We start from the raw sequence: 20000 nt of genomic DNA, 5'->3' as shown, positions 1-20000 counted from the left end.
GTGCAGTGTGTATATGAGAGAGAGAGAGAGAGAGAGAGAGAGAGAGAGAGAGAGAGAGAGAGAGAGAGAGAGAGAGAGAGAGAGAGAGAGAGAGAGAGAGAGAGAGAGAACGTAGCTTTCTCCTCCAGTGGAATGCGGCCAAAGCTTCTACTCTTTGCCTCTAGCCCTCCATCTTCCCTCCACCCCCTCTATCTTCCCTCCAGCTTCCCTCCATTCGTCTGTCTTTCCTCCAGCTTCCCTCCATTTGTGTATGTTTCCTCCATTTCCCTCATTTTACCTCCATCTTCCCTCCTCTTCTTCCTGTCTTTTCTCCACCTCCTCCATCTTTCCTCCAGCTTCCCTCCACTGGTCCATCTTTCCTCCAGCTTCCCTACACCCCCTCCATCTTTCCTCCATCTTCCCTCCACTCTTCCATCTTTCCTCCGGTTTCCCTCCTTTCCTTCCTCCTCCACCGATCAATCTTTCCTCCACATTCCCTCCACTCCTCCATCTTCCCTACAGCTTCCTTCCATTCGTTCAACTTCCCTCCAGTTTCCTCCATCATCTCTCCATTCGCTTCTCCAACTCGTTATGTTTATTGTTTTCCTTCATCCTTCCCTCTATTCTTTCCTTCCTCCCTCTTATGAGAGAGAGAGAGAGAGAGAGAGAGAGAGAGAGAGAGAGAGAGAGAGAGAGAGAGAGAACCAGTTTTTATCAATGCAATTACCATCTTTTCCTAATGATCAGCTGATTCTCTCTCTCTCTCTCTCTCTCTCTCTCTCTCTCTCTCTCTCTCTCTCTCTCTCTCTCTCTCTCTCTCTCTGTGTGTGTGTGTGTGTGTGTGTGTGTGTGTGCGCGTGTGCGTGCGTGTGTGTGTGTGTGTGTAACCTAATTGAAAAAAATCATGCTATTATGTCACTTGTTCTTTTCTTTCTTTTCTCTCTCTTACAGAATTCGGTAAATTTTCTTCTTTTTTCTTTTCTCCTTGATTAAATTGCTTAATTCACATTGTCATTTCGTTAGCACTGCAAAAGTTTAATTCACTTTTATTTCTTTCTGTCACACACACACACACACACACACACACACACACACACACACACACACACACACACACACACACACACACTTTTTTCCCCGACCTTTCACCTCCCTCTCACCTGTCTCCTCCATCTCTTCATCCTTCTCTCCCTTATCTCCTCTTCCTTTCTCTCCTCTATCTCCTCCTCCTCCTCCTCTCTTTTATCTCTTCCTCCTTTCCTTATTTGTCATATTCTCACTTTTGATCTCCGTCTCTTATATTTTCATTAATTCCTCATCTTTTAACCTTTTTTCTTTTCCTTTATGTTTGTTTAAGGCATGTTTTTTTTTTCCTTCTTTTTTTTTTCTACTTCTTCAACGTGCTTAGTCTTCTGCGCCTTCTTCAGTCATGTCTATTACAAACAGGTCTTCTTTCACTGCATCCATAAACCATCTCTCAGGTTTTCCTCTTTTTCTCCTGCCGGGTAGATCCACCTCCAGCCTCCTCCTCCTCCCCATATACTCCTCGCCTCTCCTCCAGACACGTCCACACTACCTTAGTCTCTCGCCTCTACCTCTGTCCACACTCAAACCAACTTGAAATATATCAATATCCTCTATGCTTTGAAATTACTGTCATGTATTGTCAACATTTATATTTATACTATTTTGAGTGATTGTTTTAAATTTCTTACTTGTTTATTTAGTGAGTTGGTTAGTTAGTTATTAAGGTACGTAGGTAGGTAGGTATTGTATTGCAGGAATGGTTGGTAAGGAGAGTTCTTTTCGCCTTTCTACAATATTCTTTTACGTAGTCTCATAGTCAACAGTAAAGTAATCTTCACTTGCACAGTCCTTAGCATTCTGTAAATCCAAACACCACAAGGGTATGGCTGAGAAAAAGTGTTCAATATTCTTCTTATAAAAATGTTTAATATTTTACCAATAATAGATAAACAAGCTTTCTGCTCCGCTTTGCTCTTCCTTGTCTTCACCTCATCTTTTCCTCCTCCTCCTCCTTCTCCTGCTCCTGTTCTTCCTCTTTCTATTTTTCTTAATATCCTCATCTCTCTCTCTCTCTCTCTCTCTCTCTCTCTCTCTCTCTCTCTCTCTCTCTCTCTCTCTCTCTCTCTCTCTCTCTCTCTCTCTCTCTCATTGTCCATTCGCACCTAAATTTTCTTCCTTGTGCTAATATAAATATTACCTTCTTCCTGAGACGAGGAGGAGAAGGAGGAAGAAGAGGAAGAAGAGAGGAAGAAGGAAGAATGTTTGTGGGAAAATAAAAAAGAAAATTACGAGGGATATAAAACACAAATGAAGAAGTGGAGAATAGAGAGAAACGAGGAAGGAGAATAATATGAAAAAAAAACATGTTTGGAAAAAAGGAAGAGGAAGAAGAAATAATGAGAGAAGGAAAAAGAATAACGATAAGTATGTTAAAATCGGAATACGAGGAAGAAAAATGTAAGAAAGAGGACAAGGAAGAGGACGAAGGAGAGTAAAGGAATAGAGAAAGAGGAAGAGGAGGAAGAGGAAGAAAAAGAAAAGTACTAAACAAAATAAAGTGAGAGAGAGAGAGAGAGAGAGAGAGAGAGAGAGAGAGAGAGAGAGAGAGAGAGAGAGAGAGAGAGAGAGGGACAGTTTATAAGAGTGTAAAGGAGACTATAGAAGCGTGAGAAGCAGTTTACACCTAGGGAAAGGAAGGTGTGAGAAAGAGAAGACCAGAAGGAGGAGGAGGAGGAGGAGGAGGAGGAGGAGGAGGAGGAGTCACGGTCGCCAGTCAGTGAGAAAGCTTAGTGGCAAGAAAGTGTGTCGTTGAAGCCTAACCCTTCACTCTCCTCCTCCTCCTCCTCCTCCTCTTCCTCCTCCTCCGTCTGTCCGTCTGCTCGTCTGCCTTTCCTCCATTCCTTCTCCTCTCCTCTCCTTCCTTTTTCTCGTATTCCCATATTCTCTCTGAATGCTTTACTTTTCATCTTTGCTTCTCCGTTTTTTTCTTTATTTTTTTCTTTGTTCCTTCGTTTCTTTTCCACGGTCCTCGTACTTTTCCTTTTCCTTCTCTTCATTTCCTCTTCTTTTTTTTTGTCTTATTTGGTTATTTTTTCAGACTTTTTTATTTGAAAATGTTCACTGTTGTTGTTGTTGTTGTTGTTGTTGTTGTTGTTGTTGTTGTTGCTCTTGTTCTTGCTCTTTTTCTTCTTGTTCTTCTTGTTCTTCTTCTTGTTCTTGATCTTCTTTTTCATCCTAGTAGTAGTAGTAGTAGTAGTAGTAGTAGTAGTAGTAGTAGTAGCAGCAACAGCAGTAGTAGTTTTATTATCGTCTAAGTTTTTTTTATTATTAATTTATTTAGTTTTCTTTTATGTATTATTTTTTTACTTATTTATTATATATTTATTTATCTATTTATTTATTTGTTTATTTATGTATTTATTTATTTATTTCATTCGTGTAATCAACATTTATCTCATTCCCACATTCCCCGTATCAATAATTTTTCCTCCTACTTGTATAAATATCTCCCTGTCCTTCATTTTCTTCTGTTTCTTATCATTCTTGTGTTTTTTTTTCGCTCACACTTCCTGCTGGTTTGTCTTTTTTCTCACATTTTCTCGTTTTCTTTTTTCTTTTTTCCATTACTTCCTCTCCCTTGCATCATTCCTTAACCTTTCACACCATAAGACGTTTATTATCATTTCTCTCATTTCTCCTTTTCTTTCCTTTACCTTTATTCAACTTATGTTTCTCTATCTCCTTCATTCCATAACCTTTCAATGTGTGTTTGGTTTGTTATCATTTCTCTCACTATTTCCTTTTTCGTTCTTTCAACTTAATTTTTTTTTCTTTTATTCTGTTTATCGTCTCTGTATTTCCTTCATTTCTTAACCTTTCATTTGGTCTTAAGTTTATTATTATTTCTCATTATTCCCTCTTCTTTTTTTCTTTTTCTCTCTTTCTTCACGTATATTTTTCTGCTTTTATTTCGTTTATCGTCTCTAGTTTATCTCTTTCATTCCTTAACCTTACACTTTGTATTAAATTTATCATCGGTTTTCTCACTAGTCCCCCTTCTTTCTTTCTTTTTCTTTGTATCATTTATTTATTCATTTTCCTTATTCTATTTACGGTCTTTATTTCTTTCATTCCGTAATCTTTTAATCTGTGAGGCTTATAATCAGTTTTCTCCTTCTCACTTCTCTTTCCTCTAACCGAATATTCACCTTCTACTAATATTTAATTTTTTTTGTCCTTTCTTGTATTTCTTTCCTCTTCCTTTAGTTTCTTTTACTTGTTATCATTTATCTGTGTATTCATGGTCTTTATCCTTTCATCTCCCTATTATTGCCTTGTGTTATTATTACTCTACATCAGTCAATCAATTAGTTAGTCCGTCAACATTAATTTTTCAGTCTCTTTCCAATATTATTTTTTCTTCTTTTTTTTCAGTCTGCATATGTTGTAGAGTAGGACATTTAAATCTCTCTCTCTCTCTCTCTCTCTCTCTCTCTCTCTCTCTCTCTCTCTCTCTCTCTCTCTCTCTCTCTCTCTCGTAGGCCACCTCGGCGATTCTAATTAACTCTGCATTTGGGATTATCATCGCTATCTTTAGGGCCGGCATGTAACGGGCATTCTCTCTCTCTCTCTCTCTCTCTCTCTCTCTCTCTCTCTCTCTCTCTCTCTCTCTCTCTCTCTCTCTCTCTCTCTCTCTCTCTCTCTCTCTCTCTCTCTCTCTTGTCAGTGCATCTACGTTGTCATATTAATTATATTCTTATTAAAACACTAATAAAGTCTCTCTCTCTCTCTCTCTCTCTCTCTCTCTCTCTCTCTCTCTCTCTCTCTCTCTCTCTCTCTCTCTCTCTCTCTCTCTCTCCTGGACAGTTAATCAGCGAAGGTCAGTCCCTCTGTCGACCTTTCGAGAGAGAGAGAGAGAGAGAGAGAGAGAGAGAGAGAGAGAGAGAGAGAGAGAGAGAGAGAGAGAGAGAGAGAGAGAGAGAGAGAGAGAATGTTACAGGTGTATGAAAATGTGTAAAAAATAGTCTATTAGTGCAAAGAGAGAGAGAGAGAGAGAGAGAGAGAGAGAGAGAGAGAGAGAGAGAGAGAGAGAGAGAGAGAGAGACTTCCCGTTACGTCAGTTGCTAGAGAAAGAAAGCAATGGAAAGAAGAAAAAAAAAGAAGAAAAAGAAAAGAAAAAGACTACTGTGAAAAGAAATAAAAAAAAGCCTCCCTCGCTAGATTCGATTTGGAACTGCGCTTGAATTTTTAGGGTGTGTGGGAGGGAGGGAGGGAGGGAGGGAGGAGGGGAGGGGGAGGGGAGGAGTGGAATGAAGGATAGGGAAGGGAGGGAGAGAAGGAGAGAGGGAAGAAGGGGAGGAGTTGAGGCGTTGACCGTGAAATGTCTCAGTAACGGTGTGTGTGTGTGTGTGTGTGTGTGTGTGTGTGTGTGTGTGTGTGTGTGTGTAGTTTTTTGTTGGGGGGTGTGTATACTTCGTTACCTAGAAAAGCACCAAGGCGTATATATATATTTATTAAACAACATTACAAAAAAGGAAGAAACTGTAAAACACACACACACACACACACACACACACACACACACACACACACACACACACACAATTCACGATTTTATATTTCTTTATAAAACTGTGTGTGTGTGTGTGTGTGTGTGTGTGTGTGTGTGTGTGTGTGTGTGTGTGTGTGTGTGTGTGTGTGTACGTGAGTGCGTGCGTGCGTCTGAGGTAGGTGGTAGGCGTTGGTGGCTGAGAGAGAGAGAGAGAGAGAGAGAGAGAGAGAGAGAGAGAGAGAGAGAGAGAACCTGACTTTCAATAGGAGCGTAATCGACACCATGTTAGAATAGAAAAAAAAAAACAATATAAAATAGTAAAAAAAAACTTGATCTTCAGCCTTACGAAATGAGAACTGAGAATGAACATTAAAAAAAAAAAAAAAAAGACAAGCTTGAAATTATAAAGATCAGGATTCACCCAACTTGAAATTAATACAATAATGCAAGAAAAATTAATGTCTAAACTACGCCATTGAAAGTAGTAATAGTTTTAATAATAATAATAATAATAATAATAATAATAATAATAATAATAATAATAATGGTGATAAGGGCAATGATAACTCGAAAGTTAAAAAACAATCATTTTAAGTCTCTCTCTCTTTCACTTCACTTCTGAAAAAGAAAATCTTCATGTATTTTTTTTGTCTACGTAAATAATTATTCTCTCTCTCTCTCTCTCTCTCTCTCTCTCTCTCTCTCTCTCTCTCTCTCTCTCTCTCTCTCTCTCTCTCTTCTTCTTCTTCTTCTTCTTCTTCTTCTTCTTCTTCTTCTTCTTCTTCTTCTTGTTCTTGTTCTTGTTCTTCTTCTTCTTCGTCTTCGTCTTCTTCTTCGTCTTCGTCTTCGTCTTTTTCTTCACCTGAGCTAATTTGAGAGACACCGTAACACAGGTAAGCTGGCGACCCGCTGACAAGGACGGAGCGGAGGAGGAGGAGGGGGGGAAGGCTTTGCGGCGGGAAGAGGAAGACGGGAGGGGGGTAGCAGAAATGATAAAGTTGATGGGTGAAGAGTGTGTGAAAGATGGTGAGAGAGAGAGAGAGAGAGAGAGAGAGAGAGAGAGAGAGAGAGAGAGAGAGAGAGAGAGAGAGAGAGAGAGAGAGAGAGAGAGAGAGAGAGAGAGAATATCAAAGTATGAAAGAAAATACATAAAAAAAAGAAAAAAAAACATACTTTCAAAACCAAAACGGGAAAAGGAAAGAGAGGAAGAATAAAAGCAAAGTAAAGAGACAGGCAGTAATGAAAGAGGGTTAAGTGCTGGAAGAAGAGGAGGAAAAAAAGAAGAAGAAAAGGAAGAAGAAAATAAATAAGCGACAGAAGACTTAAAAGGAAGAGGAGGAGATGGAAGAAACGATAGAAAACTCAAAAAGGAAGGGAAGGAGGAGGAGGAGGAGGAGGAGAAGACAAGGAAACGATAGAGGAGAGAAAGAGACGAAGGAAAAGACTTAAAGAGAGAGAGGCAAGGATGAGACGAGCAAGACTTAAGGGAGAGATGGAGAAGACTTAAGAGAGGGAGAGGTGAAGGAGATTAAGGGAGGCAAGATGGAGGCTGACGCACGGTGAGGGTCTGGCTGCCTGGGGTGAGCGACCAACCAGCCACCCAGGAGAGGAAACACGCTTAGTTGAGCAGAGTCTGTGCCGCCGCGATGGATGGGATGGACTTAACAAGGACATATAAAGGGTTACTCGATTGATTCTTATATAAATGAAGACACGAAAACTTAAAGGAATTTCTGCGAAGTCTCAGTGGTTAAAATTGAATAGTTTCTTGTCTATGTCTCTGATTTGACATTAAAAGATTGAATGGTATAATACGGAAAGATGAAGTGATTTACGATAGATTCTTTTACAAATGAAATTACGGAAACTTCAAGAAATATTAGTCAGGTTTATCTCTTTGTAAGTCAAGACAAGGAAACTTCAATAAATAGCTGTGAAGTCTGTTGGGTTTTACATTATGTTAATAGACCGAACTTCCGTAGATAGGCAGATAAAGGAATGCCTGATATGTTCTGATCCAGGTCAGTACACGGAAAATTCAACAAATATCAATCAATATTATTAGGTTTTAGGTAGCTAGGTCAAGTGGTTGGCCTGTTAAAATTGATTCTTTGATAAGTGGAGATACGAGAGATACGTGCGTTCTTAAAAAAAAAAAGATCAATGATAAGTAGATACGCAATGACAGATACTGGTCTCCCAAGATCAAGGTTTCTCGGCTTAACTCTTTGACTCCTTTGCTTTCCTTTCAACCTTAGAGAGAGAAAAAAGTTGTCTAAGCTAGAAGCATAATTTCAAAAGATGTGATTGTACAGTTCAAATAAAAATAAAATGAATAAAGATCTTTACTTAATTTTTATATCAAACCCCCAAAAAAAGAAAAGTCGAGGCAAATATTAGACCACACACACACACACACACACACACACACACACACACACACACACACACACACACACACACGTGATGAAAAGACAAAGAAATAAAGAAAATAAAGAAAAAGGTTAAAAAAATTCCTCTCCCCCCACACACAAAATAAATAAATAAATAAATAAACAAAATAACTTACGCAAATTATAGAAGAGGGTGACGCTCTTACGCTAGAAAAAAAAAAAATCCAAGCCGTATCAGTAAGCACTCCAGTACACCCGAGGCCTGCGTTAGTGAGCGGCTCTCCAGTGTACGTCGTATTGGCTGTGACGCGCCAGGAATGCCTCGCCTCGCCTCGCCTCAAGGGGGAAGTAGACGTCGTGATGTTGCTGATTGCCTCTTGATTGCTTTCTTCCATAATCGTCGATCGTGCGTGGAAGGAATTTTGCACGGAAACGGTTTACTTGTGATTTCTTGAGGCTCAAATGGACTTAATTATATCGGGGCTTATTTGTTTAGGTTATTTATTTGTTTGTGTTTCTATTCATCTGCTCGTTTCCTTGTATGTTTGTTTATTTGTTTGTTTGTTTATTGATATATCTTTCTGTTTAATTATAAAAGCATACGACACATGTATTTTTTTTTCTTTCTTTCTATATTTCTTTATTTATCTATTTTCATTTTTTTTTCTTTCTGTCTGATTAAAAAAAAAAAAACGTGTACAACATATGAGATCTTTATTTTTTTCCATTTAATTATAGAAGGCACAGACGTGAACTTTATATAAGTAACACAGTGATTAAGTGATAAGTAATATTGTACGAATAAGAACATTGGCTTCATAATATATACGGTGAATTTTACGTATATGGAATTCTTATTTAATCTCTGTTTTTTGTTGTTTTCCTAAAATTGACCTTTATTTTTTCTCTTTTATCTTTACCAAAACTAACATTCTCTCTCTCTCTCTCTCTCTCTCTCTCTCTCTCTCTCTCTCTCTCTCTCTCTCTCTCTCTCTCTCTCTCTCTCTCTCTCTCTCTCTCTCTCTCACACACACACATCAACAACAATAACAACAACAAAGATAAGAGAGAAGAACCATTTCTAATAAACCCTTCAGTAGGAGTCAAAAATAACACATGCAGCATTTTAACGAACGAGTCAGTAACCTTCGTGTGTCGGAATGCTACGAGATTTATTGTATGTTTTTTTTTCTTCCTACAAATATCCGTGCACGTGTTCGAACCCCGAGATCCTTGCAACCATTAGGCCCGGGAAGCACGTACGTTCCTGCCATTATTTTGTGTATGCTATGTTGCGGAAGATGAAGAAAAAAAAATATGATAATGGTAGTTGTACGTACTTTTCTTATATTTTGGAACGTACGCAAAAAAAAAAAAAAAGAAAGAAAGAAAAAAAAACAGGAAAAATAAGTAAAGTGTGTGTGTGTGTGTGTGTGTGTGTGTGTGTGTGTGTGTGTGTGTGTGTGTGTGTGTGTGTGTGTGTGTGGGCAAAAAAAAATGCATGCGTAGGAAGGAAAAAAATATGCTTGCTTGTATTTTCTATTTTATTTTCTTATCTTCTTCCTTTTATTTCTTTATTCATTTGGTTTGTTTGTTTGTTAGTTTTTTTTCTGTTTCTCCATTTCTTTCTTTCTTTCTCAACTTCTTCCAGCCTTCCTTTCTTCCTTCCTTCCTTTCTTCCTTCCTTCTTGCTTTCCTTCCTTCCAGTATCCTCTCTTTTGAACTGTGTGTGTGTGTGTGTGTGTGTACGAACGACAAAAAATAAATAATTAGTATACACACACACACACACACACACACACACACACACACACACACACACACACACACACACACACGCGGGTGCGCGCGCAGGGGTTGAGTTTCAGATTTCAAGGATGCGTGATCACTGTCGGAAACACAAAAGATGACACGGAGTTAACGCGTTACGGGAGATGCTCTGTTATGTAACCCGGATCTGTCACACTCAAGGCCTTAGAAGCGGGTTGTGGTACGGGGCGTGCGTGCGTACGTAGGTGTGTGTGCGTGTGTGTGTGTGTGTTGTTTTGTCGTAAGTCATTTTGTTGATGCATCTCTCTCTCTCTCTCTCTCTCTCTCTCTCTCTCTCTCTCTCTCTCTCTCACACACACACACACACACACACACACACACACACACACACACACGTCTAATATTCGTGTTCATTTGAGAGAGAGAGAGAGAGAGAGAGAGAGAGAGAGAGAGAGAGAGAGAGAGAGAGAGAGAGAGAGAGAGAGAGAGACTTTAAATAGACGGGAAGAGGAGGAGGAATGGCCTTGAATGCCTTTTTTTCTGTCATGTCCTTGTCTGCTTCTGTTCCCTCCTCTCCCTTCCCTCTCCCTTTCCTTCTTCCTCTCTCTCTCTCTCTCTCTCTCTCTCTCTCTCTCTCTCTCTCTCTCTCTCTCTCTCTCTCTCTCTCTTTTCCTCCCTCCCTTCTTCCTTCCCTCCTTTTTTTCTCCTAATTGTTATTGAATAGTTTCTGAGCCTTTTTTTTTTCTGTTTCCTGGGTGACTGGCTGGCTGGGTGACTGGCTGACTGACTGACTGACTGACTGACTGGCTGGCTGGCTGGCTGATTGACTTTCTGGCAAACGAACATATTGACTCTGACTGATTGATTGGCTGGTTAATTGGCTGGCTGACTGAGCCACTGTATTTTCTTCTATTTCAATTTTCCTACTGTTTTTCTCTTAGTTTGATTATTTCTCCAGCCACGAATCGGTGCTTTCATTTCCTTCCTATAATAATAATGAGATTTGCGAGAGAAACAAGTTGCAGATTAATTTGAAATGCATCAGAACATAAAAGAACAAGGGAAGCTGGAAGAAGCCATCAGACCTACACGTGACCCCCTGTCCATAACATGCCTATCTATTTCCACCTATCATCCCCAGCTATAAAATTGTCTACTCTCGCAAACCTTAAAATTTCCCCTCAGCAGTTAACCTTTTAAATTTTTCATACATTTTCCTCCATTTTTCTTCATTCCTGTTCCTTATCTTCTCTCCTTCCATAAGTTATTCCACTTCCACTAACCTTTAACATACATATATATCTCCCTTTCACCCTGCATCCCGTAAATCTATGCTATCTTTTTCACCTCCTCTCTGTTATGCTTTTCTATTATGTTATTCTGTTATCCTCAACCTCAGTTACATCTTCCTCATTTAGTCCTAAACATTCACCACACCTGCTCCTCACCTTTCTCCTCTCCCTCTCTCTCCGTCACCCTTCCCGTGTACTCCTCCAATCACCCCCACGCCCTTTTTAATCACCCCTCGTCACCCTCAACTTCATCCCATCATTTCCTCATTTAGCCCGTGTCTCCTTCCGTCTCCCTCTCACCCCCCACACACATTCTTCAGTCATGTACCCTCTGCGACCTCCTCCTGTTCTTCCCCCGTGTAACCTTACCTCTCTCACTCTCTCCTCTCTCACTCTCCCTCCCCTCCTGTCATCCCCCCTAGCACTATATCACTTTAACCTTCCCTTCCTTCCTTTAACCCTCCCTCTCCTTCTCTCTCTCTCCTTCCCTCCCTTTCCCTGTCCTCTCCTCTCCCTCTCTTCTCTTCCTTCCTTGTACAGTACGTCGGTTTTCCTTATCCTCCAGTTAATCTTTACCTATAATCCCTTCTTTAGCTAATACTTCCTTATACCCTATGCATTCCTCAGCCCTCTCTTACCCTCCCTTGCCCTCCCTCTCTCTCACTCTTACCGGACCGTCAAAGGCTCCAACTGTAATCTTTCTTTCATCTTTAAGTCTCCTTCTACCTTCTTTTCCGCCTTCTTACCAAATATCTTACCATATTCTTATGTTCCCAAGTTTAAGTAATTTTCCAGCTGTCCACGCCTTTCTTTCACCCTTACTTCTCTCCTATACACCTCTCCTGGAGCTTAGTAATTCCTCCTCTCACTCTTATATCTCAGTAATTCCTTCTCTCACTCGTACACCTTTCTTCATCTTAGTAACTCTTCCTCACACTGTCTGCCATCCTAGACCGTTAACATCTCTTTTTTTTTCACATGTTAAACTTTCTATATGCTCTAATATTGGTCATCTGCATCTCATCTGTCACGGCGCTCTGTTTTAACTTTACCAGATCCTCCTCTCGTTATATACCATCTTACAACGTTATACCATCCAGTCTAGGACGTATACTGTACCATCTTGTACCCTTACATCATATTGCGCTTCTCTTCCCCATCTCTTAACTCTTTTCAGGATTGCGACGCCAGTTAGTTTTGTAGGTGATATTTTTAATCTTTTTTTTCACTGACACAGCATCAGAATATCCAGCAAAATAATAGAGAAAAATGTGCTACAGTAATATATTCAGTAACTTATCCAAATTTCAAACAATATATTAAGAAAAAAAATCATAAGTTATATATTAACAAAAAACTTCGTCAAACTTCAACCAGCTCCCAACAGTACAACAAAAAATTACGAAGTACAACAACACAACAGAAAAACAACACCAAAACTCCTTACTTCATGTACCCCGTCGCTCACCCACACCCACACGGACTAACCCTGCCTAGCCCATCTCCGCTCCTCCCACCTCGCCTCGCTAACCCAGCCCTCTTATCTCCAAACTCCCAGCAACATAATAAATAAAAAAAAGGCGCCTTCTTTAATAATAAGACACAGTAGCTTCTCCAATAAAACACAGTAGCTTCTCCAGACTCCGAGCTATACAGTAAAAAGACACCTACAGTACTACAATCTACACTAATACACGATAACTCCTTCAAACTTCTAAAAAAATATAATACAAAACAATTTCTTTCGTAACATACGTACCAAAAACTCAAAAAATTCCACAGCAACACAACAAAACAAACACCAACTACAACACACACAATATCTCCCCAGAACTCAATGTACACCACGTCTACAGTCACCCAACCCAGCTCTTCCCCACCCCGTCTGGCCTCGCTTCGCTAACCCAGCCTCTCTTATCTCTGCAGCTGTGGCCCCGGACCCTCGCTGGAGATGGTGTCGCGGCGCAAGATCCTGGGCCGCTCCCAGGACAACCTGAACGTGGACCTCCCCTACGGCGAGGAGGAGGAGGACGTGTGGTACAAGATGGACAAGCTGTACAAGGTGAGGCTACGCGGGGGTGTGAATAGGGAACAGGGAAGAGAAAGGCGGTGGAAGAGAACGGTTAAGTAAGATAAGGTATGGTAGAGTGTAAGGAAGGAATTATAGGGATGAGGAGGCAGGGAAGGGAGGGAAGAGGAGGGAAGATGAGGGCGGTAAAGTCACGTTGTAGAGTGAAATATAAGGAAGGGAAGAGAAGGAAGGATTGTGGATGAAAGAATATATAACGGAGAGAAGGAAGGGGTGTGGAGGAAGGGAAGAGAAGGGAGAGGCAGAGAAAGAAGGGAGGATAAGGAAGGTAAGATGACGTGGGGTAGAATGTAAAGGAGAGAAGGAAAGGCAGATAAGAAAGAAAGAAAGATGAATAAGGATGAGAGGAAAAGATGACGACTCGATGCAGGGAGCAAGAGGAAAAGAAATAAAGAGAGAGAGAAGAAAAACGAGGAAGGGAAAAAAAGGAAGAGTCTACAAAAGAAGGAAAATGGAAAGAGTAGAAGGGAAAAGTGACAAAAACAGGAAAGAAAGGAAAAGTGTGAAAAAAGAAGAGAGAGTAAGAAGAAGAAAGTGGAAAGAAACAAAAAAAGGGGAGGGAGGGAGGAATGGAAGGCAACGAGAGAGAGAGAGAGAGAGAGAGAGAGAGAGAGAGAGAGAGAGAGAGAGAGAGAGAGTATCACAGTTAGCAATATTAGCATTATCTCATTCCTTATATTTCTGCGAGCCTCCGTTACAGAGAGAGAGAGAGAGAGAGAGAGAGAGAGAGAGAGAGAGAGAGAGAGAGAGAGAGAGAGAGAGAGAGAGAGAGAGAGAGAGAGAGAGAGAGAGAGAGAGGGGGGCGGGAGGTAAAAGGTTAAGGTGAAGGTGGAAAGAGACCTACTGGAAAATACGCTTTGCCACTTTACTCATCTCTGTCTCCTTGACCTTCACTCTTTCTCATGACTTTGACGAAGAAAAAGATAAAATATTGAAGTTGAAAAAAAAATCAATAAAAGAGAAAAAAAAATTGCTTAGCCACTCTGCTTATCTCCGTCTCATGAACGAAGGAACAAAAAGTAAAAATAAATAAAATAAAATAAATAAGGAAGGAAGAATAAAGGTAGAGAGGAAGGAAAAAGTTAAATTACTTGACTGTGACACGTGTAGGGTCAAATGTCATACGGTTTTGTTGGATAGTTAGGATTCTTTTTTTTTTTTCGTTTTTGTGACAGAGGCACTAAAAGAAATTAGAACGAGGGAAGGTGTTATAGAGAAAGTTATCGCAGTGACCTATTTATTGTGTTGTGTGTTTTTTTTAGTGTGTGTGTGTGTGTGTGTGTGTGTGTGTGTGTGTGTGTGTGTGTTGGTGGTGGTGGTGGTAGTAGCAGTAGTAATGTTGTTGTAGTAGTAACAGAAGTAGTAAACTCTCACAAATACAAACAACACACACACACACACACACACACACACACACACACACACACACACACACACACACACACACCTTTCAACACCTCCTCCTCCTCCTCCTCCTCCTCCTGTCTCTCCCATTAACAGTATAGATTAGTCACCCAAATAGCCTCTTCAGGACCTCAAGGTATGTTGCTGTTTGGTGTTCCCTTTATATTCCTTTGCGTTGCTCCCCTTCCTCCATCACCACCACCACCACCACCACCACCAGTATTGACTCCTATAGTCATCACAGTTATAATCTCACCACTCGGTTGACCATCACTGACACAGAGGAGGCGACAGATGCTCGACCGTCTGTCCCGCTACGCTCTTGAACCTGTGCACCGTTTGTGGTTCCCGTGTGTGTGACTCGGACCGTATTCTGAAACACCTCTGCGCTGCACCTTCACTACATTCAAAAGGCTTTAGTTGAAGTGACACGGGTATTCAAGAGTGTTTTCGTGATTCTACTGGAAGATTAACAATTTTTATACATTATATACTGGAGAAACACCAGATTAGTTGTCTCTATAACCTTTGAAAATAGTGATGCTAAACTTACACACGAGTTTTTAAGTGTTTTTTTTTATGGTTCTAGTGACAGATTAACAATATACATTATTTACTGGAGAAATACTTGATTAATTGTCTCTATGACCTTTGAAAATAGTGATGCTGAAGTTACACGGGTTTTTAAGTGTTTTTTTTTTATGGTTCAAGTGACAGATTAACAATATTTACACATTATTTACTGGAGAAACACTTGGGAATGCGGCAAATCATCTCTGTGGCCTTTGAAAATAGTCATGGTGAGAGAGCAAAGCGTTTCAGAATACCGGTTTAAAATAAGCTATACGTGTTTTTAAGGGTGCTTTTACTGCTCCAGTGACAGATTAACAACATTTTCACATTATTAACACGAGAAGCACTCTTGAGAATCTGGCTAATCATCTCTGTAGCCTTTAAAACTAGTCGTAATGAGAGAACAAAGCGTGTGTATCTGTATGTGTGTGTGGGTGTGGGTGTGTGGGTGGGTGGGTGTGTCTATCTATCTATCTTTGTTCCCGTGTCTGTCTGTCTGTCTGGATGTGTGTGTGTGTGTGTGTGTGTGTGTGTGTGTGTGTGCCGTGGGGAAGAGGGGGTGAGGAGGACACAAGTAACGGAGGGAGATAAAACTGGGTTAGTGTCCACTCTCACTCCCCATCTGACGCCCCACGCTGTGTCTCCGGCCTCCAGATGGTGACCGGAGGCGATACTTCTCTCCTCCTCCTCCTCCTCCTCCTCCTCCTCCTCCTCCTCCTCCTCCCTCCCGTCTTCATTCCTTCGTCTTGCAGCGTGACAAGCTATAAGAGGCACTCCCTGCATGCCTGAGAGAGAGAGAGAGAGAGAGAGAGAGAGAGAGAGAGAGAGAGAGAGAGAGAGAGAGAGAGAGAGAGAGAGAGAGAGAGAGAGAGAGAGAGAGAGAGAGAAACAGGCAGACATAAACACAGATATTCAGACAGACGGACTAATAGGCAACTAGACAAACAGAAAGACAAAGAAAAAAACAAATACCCAGAAAAGCAAACACACACATCTAAACTCAGGCAGAAACAAAAAAAAAGGTAATAATAATAATAATAATAATAATAATAATAATAATAATAATAATAATAATAATAATAATAATAATAATAATAATAAATAAGCTTTCATCATACAAGGTGACCTCTCCTACACTCTTCACGCTTCCTTCCCTCGCTCCTTCACGCCTCCTTCACAACCATTACAAGAGAGATAACGTCTCGTCCCACACACACACACACACACACACACACACACACACACACACACACACACACACACACACACACACACACACACACACACACACAAGAAAAAATGTGTCATAGTGAACAATCATCGCCACGCCAGAGAGAGAGAGAGAGAGAGAGAGAGAGAGAGAGAGAGAGAGAGAGAGAGAGAGAGAGCAATAAATACCTAAGACATATTAGAGTAGCGATGGGGCAAAGATGGGAGAGAGGTAGGGATCGCAATAAACAGGAAGAGGGAAAAAGGAAAGAGATAAACAATATAGAAATGAGGAAAGGGATTGAGAAGGAAGAAGGAACGTAGGAGAAAAGAAATGAAAGGAAGAGAGGTAGATAATACGTAAGTAGAAAATAAAATAATGATGAAAATGGAAGGAGGAAGGGAGCTTGAAAGAACATGTGGTGTGTAGGAGAAGCAGTAGGGAGTGTGAGGGAGAAGAAGGAAGTATATTGAACAGGTTAAGTTTCGTATACTTAAAACATTTTCTTCCACGACCCAACGATTTCCAAAATATAGACGGTTAGTTAGATTTAGATACGTGTTTTTGCCAATGACGATGTAGAATATGTATTTAAACATCGCTAGAATCATGAAAACACTCCTGAAAACGCCTTTAACTTTCTCTGGGCCCTGATAGAGAAGTGAAGGTAAAGTGGCGAAATGTTTTAAGAATATGATGCTAAGGAGTCTGGGGAGAGGTAGGTGAGGTTAAGTCAGCAGGGAGTTCTGTGTGGCTGCGTTAAGTGAGTGTGGTGCAGATCAAAGGTAGGGAATGTGTGGCAAGAGACACGTATTCTGAAACGCTTTGTTTTCTCACCACGGCTATTTTCCAAGGCCACAGTGATGACTAGACAGATTCTCACGAGTGTTTCACCTGTTAATAATGTAGGCAGTTTATTAATCTGTCACTAGAACCATAAAAAACACCCTTAAAAACTCGTGCCACTTCGCCTAGAGCCCTTTGAAAGAAATATGCTGCCAGAAGTTTCAGAATATGGTCGAGAAGGTGGTGTTGCGTGTTTACAAAGGGATAACAGACAGCAACAGACCTTTAGACCCCTCATAGAGAGATATATAAGACAAATATCAAGAGATCTGGGTGTGACAGGGAGTTACTGTAAGTGTGGCTGGATGGCAAGGACAGAAGGGAGTGTGGTAAGGCGGCAGGGAGAGATGTGTTGCTGCAGGGAATGTAGTGGAACAACAGAATGGAGTGTGGTGGGCCGGCAGGGAGTCTGGCAGAGTGTGTGGCAGGGGAGGGAGTGGTCAGTCTTGCTAATCTCTCTCTCTCTCTCTCTCTCTCTCTGATGCGTCAAGATAACACAAATGTGATCTTATCCTGTTATCTCTCTCTCTCTCTCTCTCTCTCTCTCTCTCTCTCTCTCTCTCTCTCTCTCTCTCTCTCTCTCTCTCTCTCTCTCTCAGCTCCCTTCCTGTCCCATGCTCTTCCACCCTTCTCCCCTTCACTCTCCCCACCCTCCCTCCCCTCCCCCCACTTCAAGGCTTCCCCAGACACGTTTCTCCCCTCCACCCCTCTCCATCCTCTCCCTCTCTCCTCTCACCTGTCCCTCCCTCTTCACCTGTTCCCTCAAGGCGCTAATTGCTCTCCGTTCAGGTGTGACTTGAGGTAATGTATAGGAACAGTAACTCTTCTTTTTTATAGAGGTGGTGGTGGTGGTGGTGGTGGTGGTAGTGGTGGTGGTGGTGGTGGTAGTAGCAGCAGCAGCAGCAGCAGCAGCAGCAGTAGTAGTAGTAGTCTCTTTTAGAGACTACTACTACTCTTTTAGTAGAGACTTTGGTGAAACTTTTGCTGTTGCCTTGGACATATCAAAAGCCTTTGATAGAGTCTGGCACAAAGCTTTGATTTCCAAACTACCCTCCTACGGTTTCTATCCTTCTCTCTGTAACTTCATCTCAAGTTTCCTTTCTGACCGTTCTATTGCTGCTGTGGTAGACGGTCACTGTTCTTCTCCTAAATCTATTAACAGTGGTGTTCCTCAGGGTTCTGTCCTGTCACCCACTCTCTTCTTATTATTCATTAATGATCTTCTAAAACAAACTTCTTGTCCTATCCACTCCTATGCTGATGATACCACCCTGCACTTTTCCACGTCTTTTCATAGACGTCCAACCCTTCAGGAGGTAAACATATCACGCAGGGAAGCCACAGAACGCCTGACTTCTGATCTTTCTAAAATTTCTGATTGGGGCAGAGCAAACTTGGTATTGTTCAATGCCTCAAAAACTCAATTCCTCCATCTATCAACTCGACACAATCTTCCAGACAACTATCCCCTCTTCTTCAATGACACTCAACTATCCCCCTCTTCTACACTGAACATCCTCGGTCTGTCCTTTACTTATAATCTGAACTGGAAACTTCACATCTCATCTCTAGCTAAAACAGCTTCCATGAAGTTAGGTGTTCTGAGACGTCTCCGCCAGTTTTTCTCACCCCCGCAGCTGCTAACTCTGTACAAGGGCCTTATCCGTCCATGTATGGAGTATGCTTCACATGTCTGGGGGGGTTCCACTCATACTGCTGTTCTAGACAGGGTGGAATCAAAAGCTTTTCGTCTCATCAACTCCTCTCCTCTAACTGACTGTCTTCAGCCTCTCTCTCACCGCCGCAATGTTGCATCTCTAGCTGTCTTCTACCGCTATTTTCATGCTAACTGCTCTTCTGATCTTGCTAACTGCATGCCTCCCCTCCTTCCGCGGCCTCGCTGCACAAGACTTTCTTCTTTCTCTCACTCCTATTCTGTCCACCTCTCTAACGCAAGAGTTAACCAGTATTCTCAATCATTCATCCCTTTCTCTGGTAAACTCTGGAACTCCTTGCCTGCTTCTGTATTTCCACCTTCCTATGACTTGAATTCCTTCAAGAGGGAGGTTTCAAGACACTTATCCACCAATTTTTGACCACTGCTTTGACCCTTTTAGGGACTGGCATTTCAGTGGGCATTTTTTTTATTAGATTTTTGTTGCCCTTGGCCAGTATCCTTCCTACATAAAAAAAAAAAAAAAAAAAAAAAAAAAAAGTAGTAGTAGTAGTAGTAGTAGTAGTAGTAGTAGTAGTAGTCATTATTCTTGTTGTTGTAGTAGTTGTTGTTGTTGCTATTGTTGTTGTTGTTATGTACTGGAAGAGAGAGAGAGAGAGAGAGAGAGAGAGAGAGAGAGAGAGAGAGAGAGAGAGAGAGAGAGAGAGAGAGAGAGAGAGAGAGAGAGATTGATTGATTGATTGATTCAGGGCATTTAGAATTATAACAAATCTAATCATTTTCTCTTATTTTATTTCTTTAATTTATTTTATTTATGTTAGCTTCTGTTTTCATTTCCATTTCTTTCTTTATTTTTATTTTATACAGTTACAGTCATGACCGTGTGTGTGTGTGTGTGTGTGTGTGTGTGTGTGTGTGTGTGTAGTACCATTTAACCTACAAGCGTTTATTGTAGTCTAGGAATGTGTGAGTTTATTGGTGGATATGAGAGAGAGAGAGAGAGAGAGAGAGAGAGAGAGAGAGAGAGAGAGAGAGAGAGAGAGAGAGAGAGTATGTTTAAATAAGAATATAGATGAAGAATAAATAAAGAGAAGGAAAGGTAGGAAGGAGGTAAGGAAAGAAGACGGAGAGAGAGAGAGAGAGGGAGAGAGAGAGAGAGAGAGAGAGAGAGAGAGAGAGAGAGAGAGAGAG

The 20000-nt window shown here is 41.0% G+C and overlaps 1 protein-coding gene across 1 annotated transcript in view; it reads left to right on the top strand.

Moving 5' to 3' along the window:
* Positions 1-20000, top strand: part of LOC135115222 (uncharacterized) — a 159609-nt gene that overhangs the window by 77101 nt on the left and 62508 nt on the right. The window contains 1 exon segment of the mRNA XM_064031765.1: positions 12939-13074. Within this exon segment, the coding sequence (XP_063887835.1) occupies positions 12939-13074 (136 nt within the window).

The sequence above is a fragment of the Scylla paramamosain genome, chromosome 2 (genome assembly GCF_035594125.1).
Source record: "Scylla paramamosain isolate STU-SP2022 chromosome 2, ASM3559412v1, whole genome shotgun sequence".
NCBI classification, from domain to species: domain Eukaryota; kingdom Metazoa; phylum Arthropoda; class Malacostraca; order Decapoda; family Portunidae; genus Scylla; species Scylla paramamosain.
This window is presented reverse-complemented; position numbering and strand designations above follow the sequence as displayed.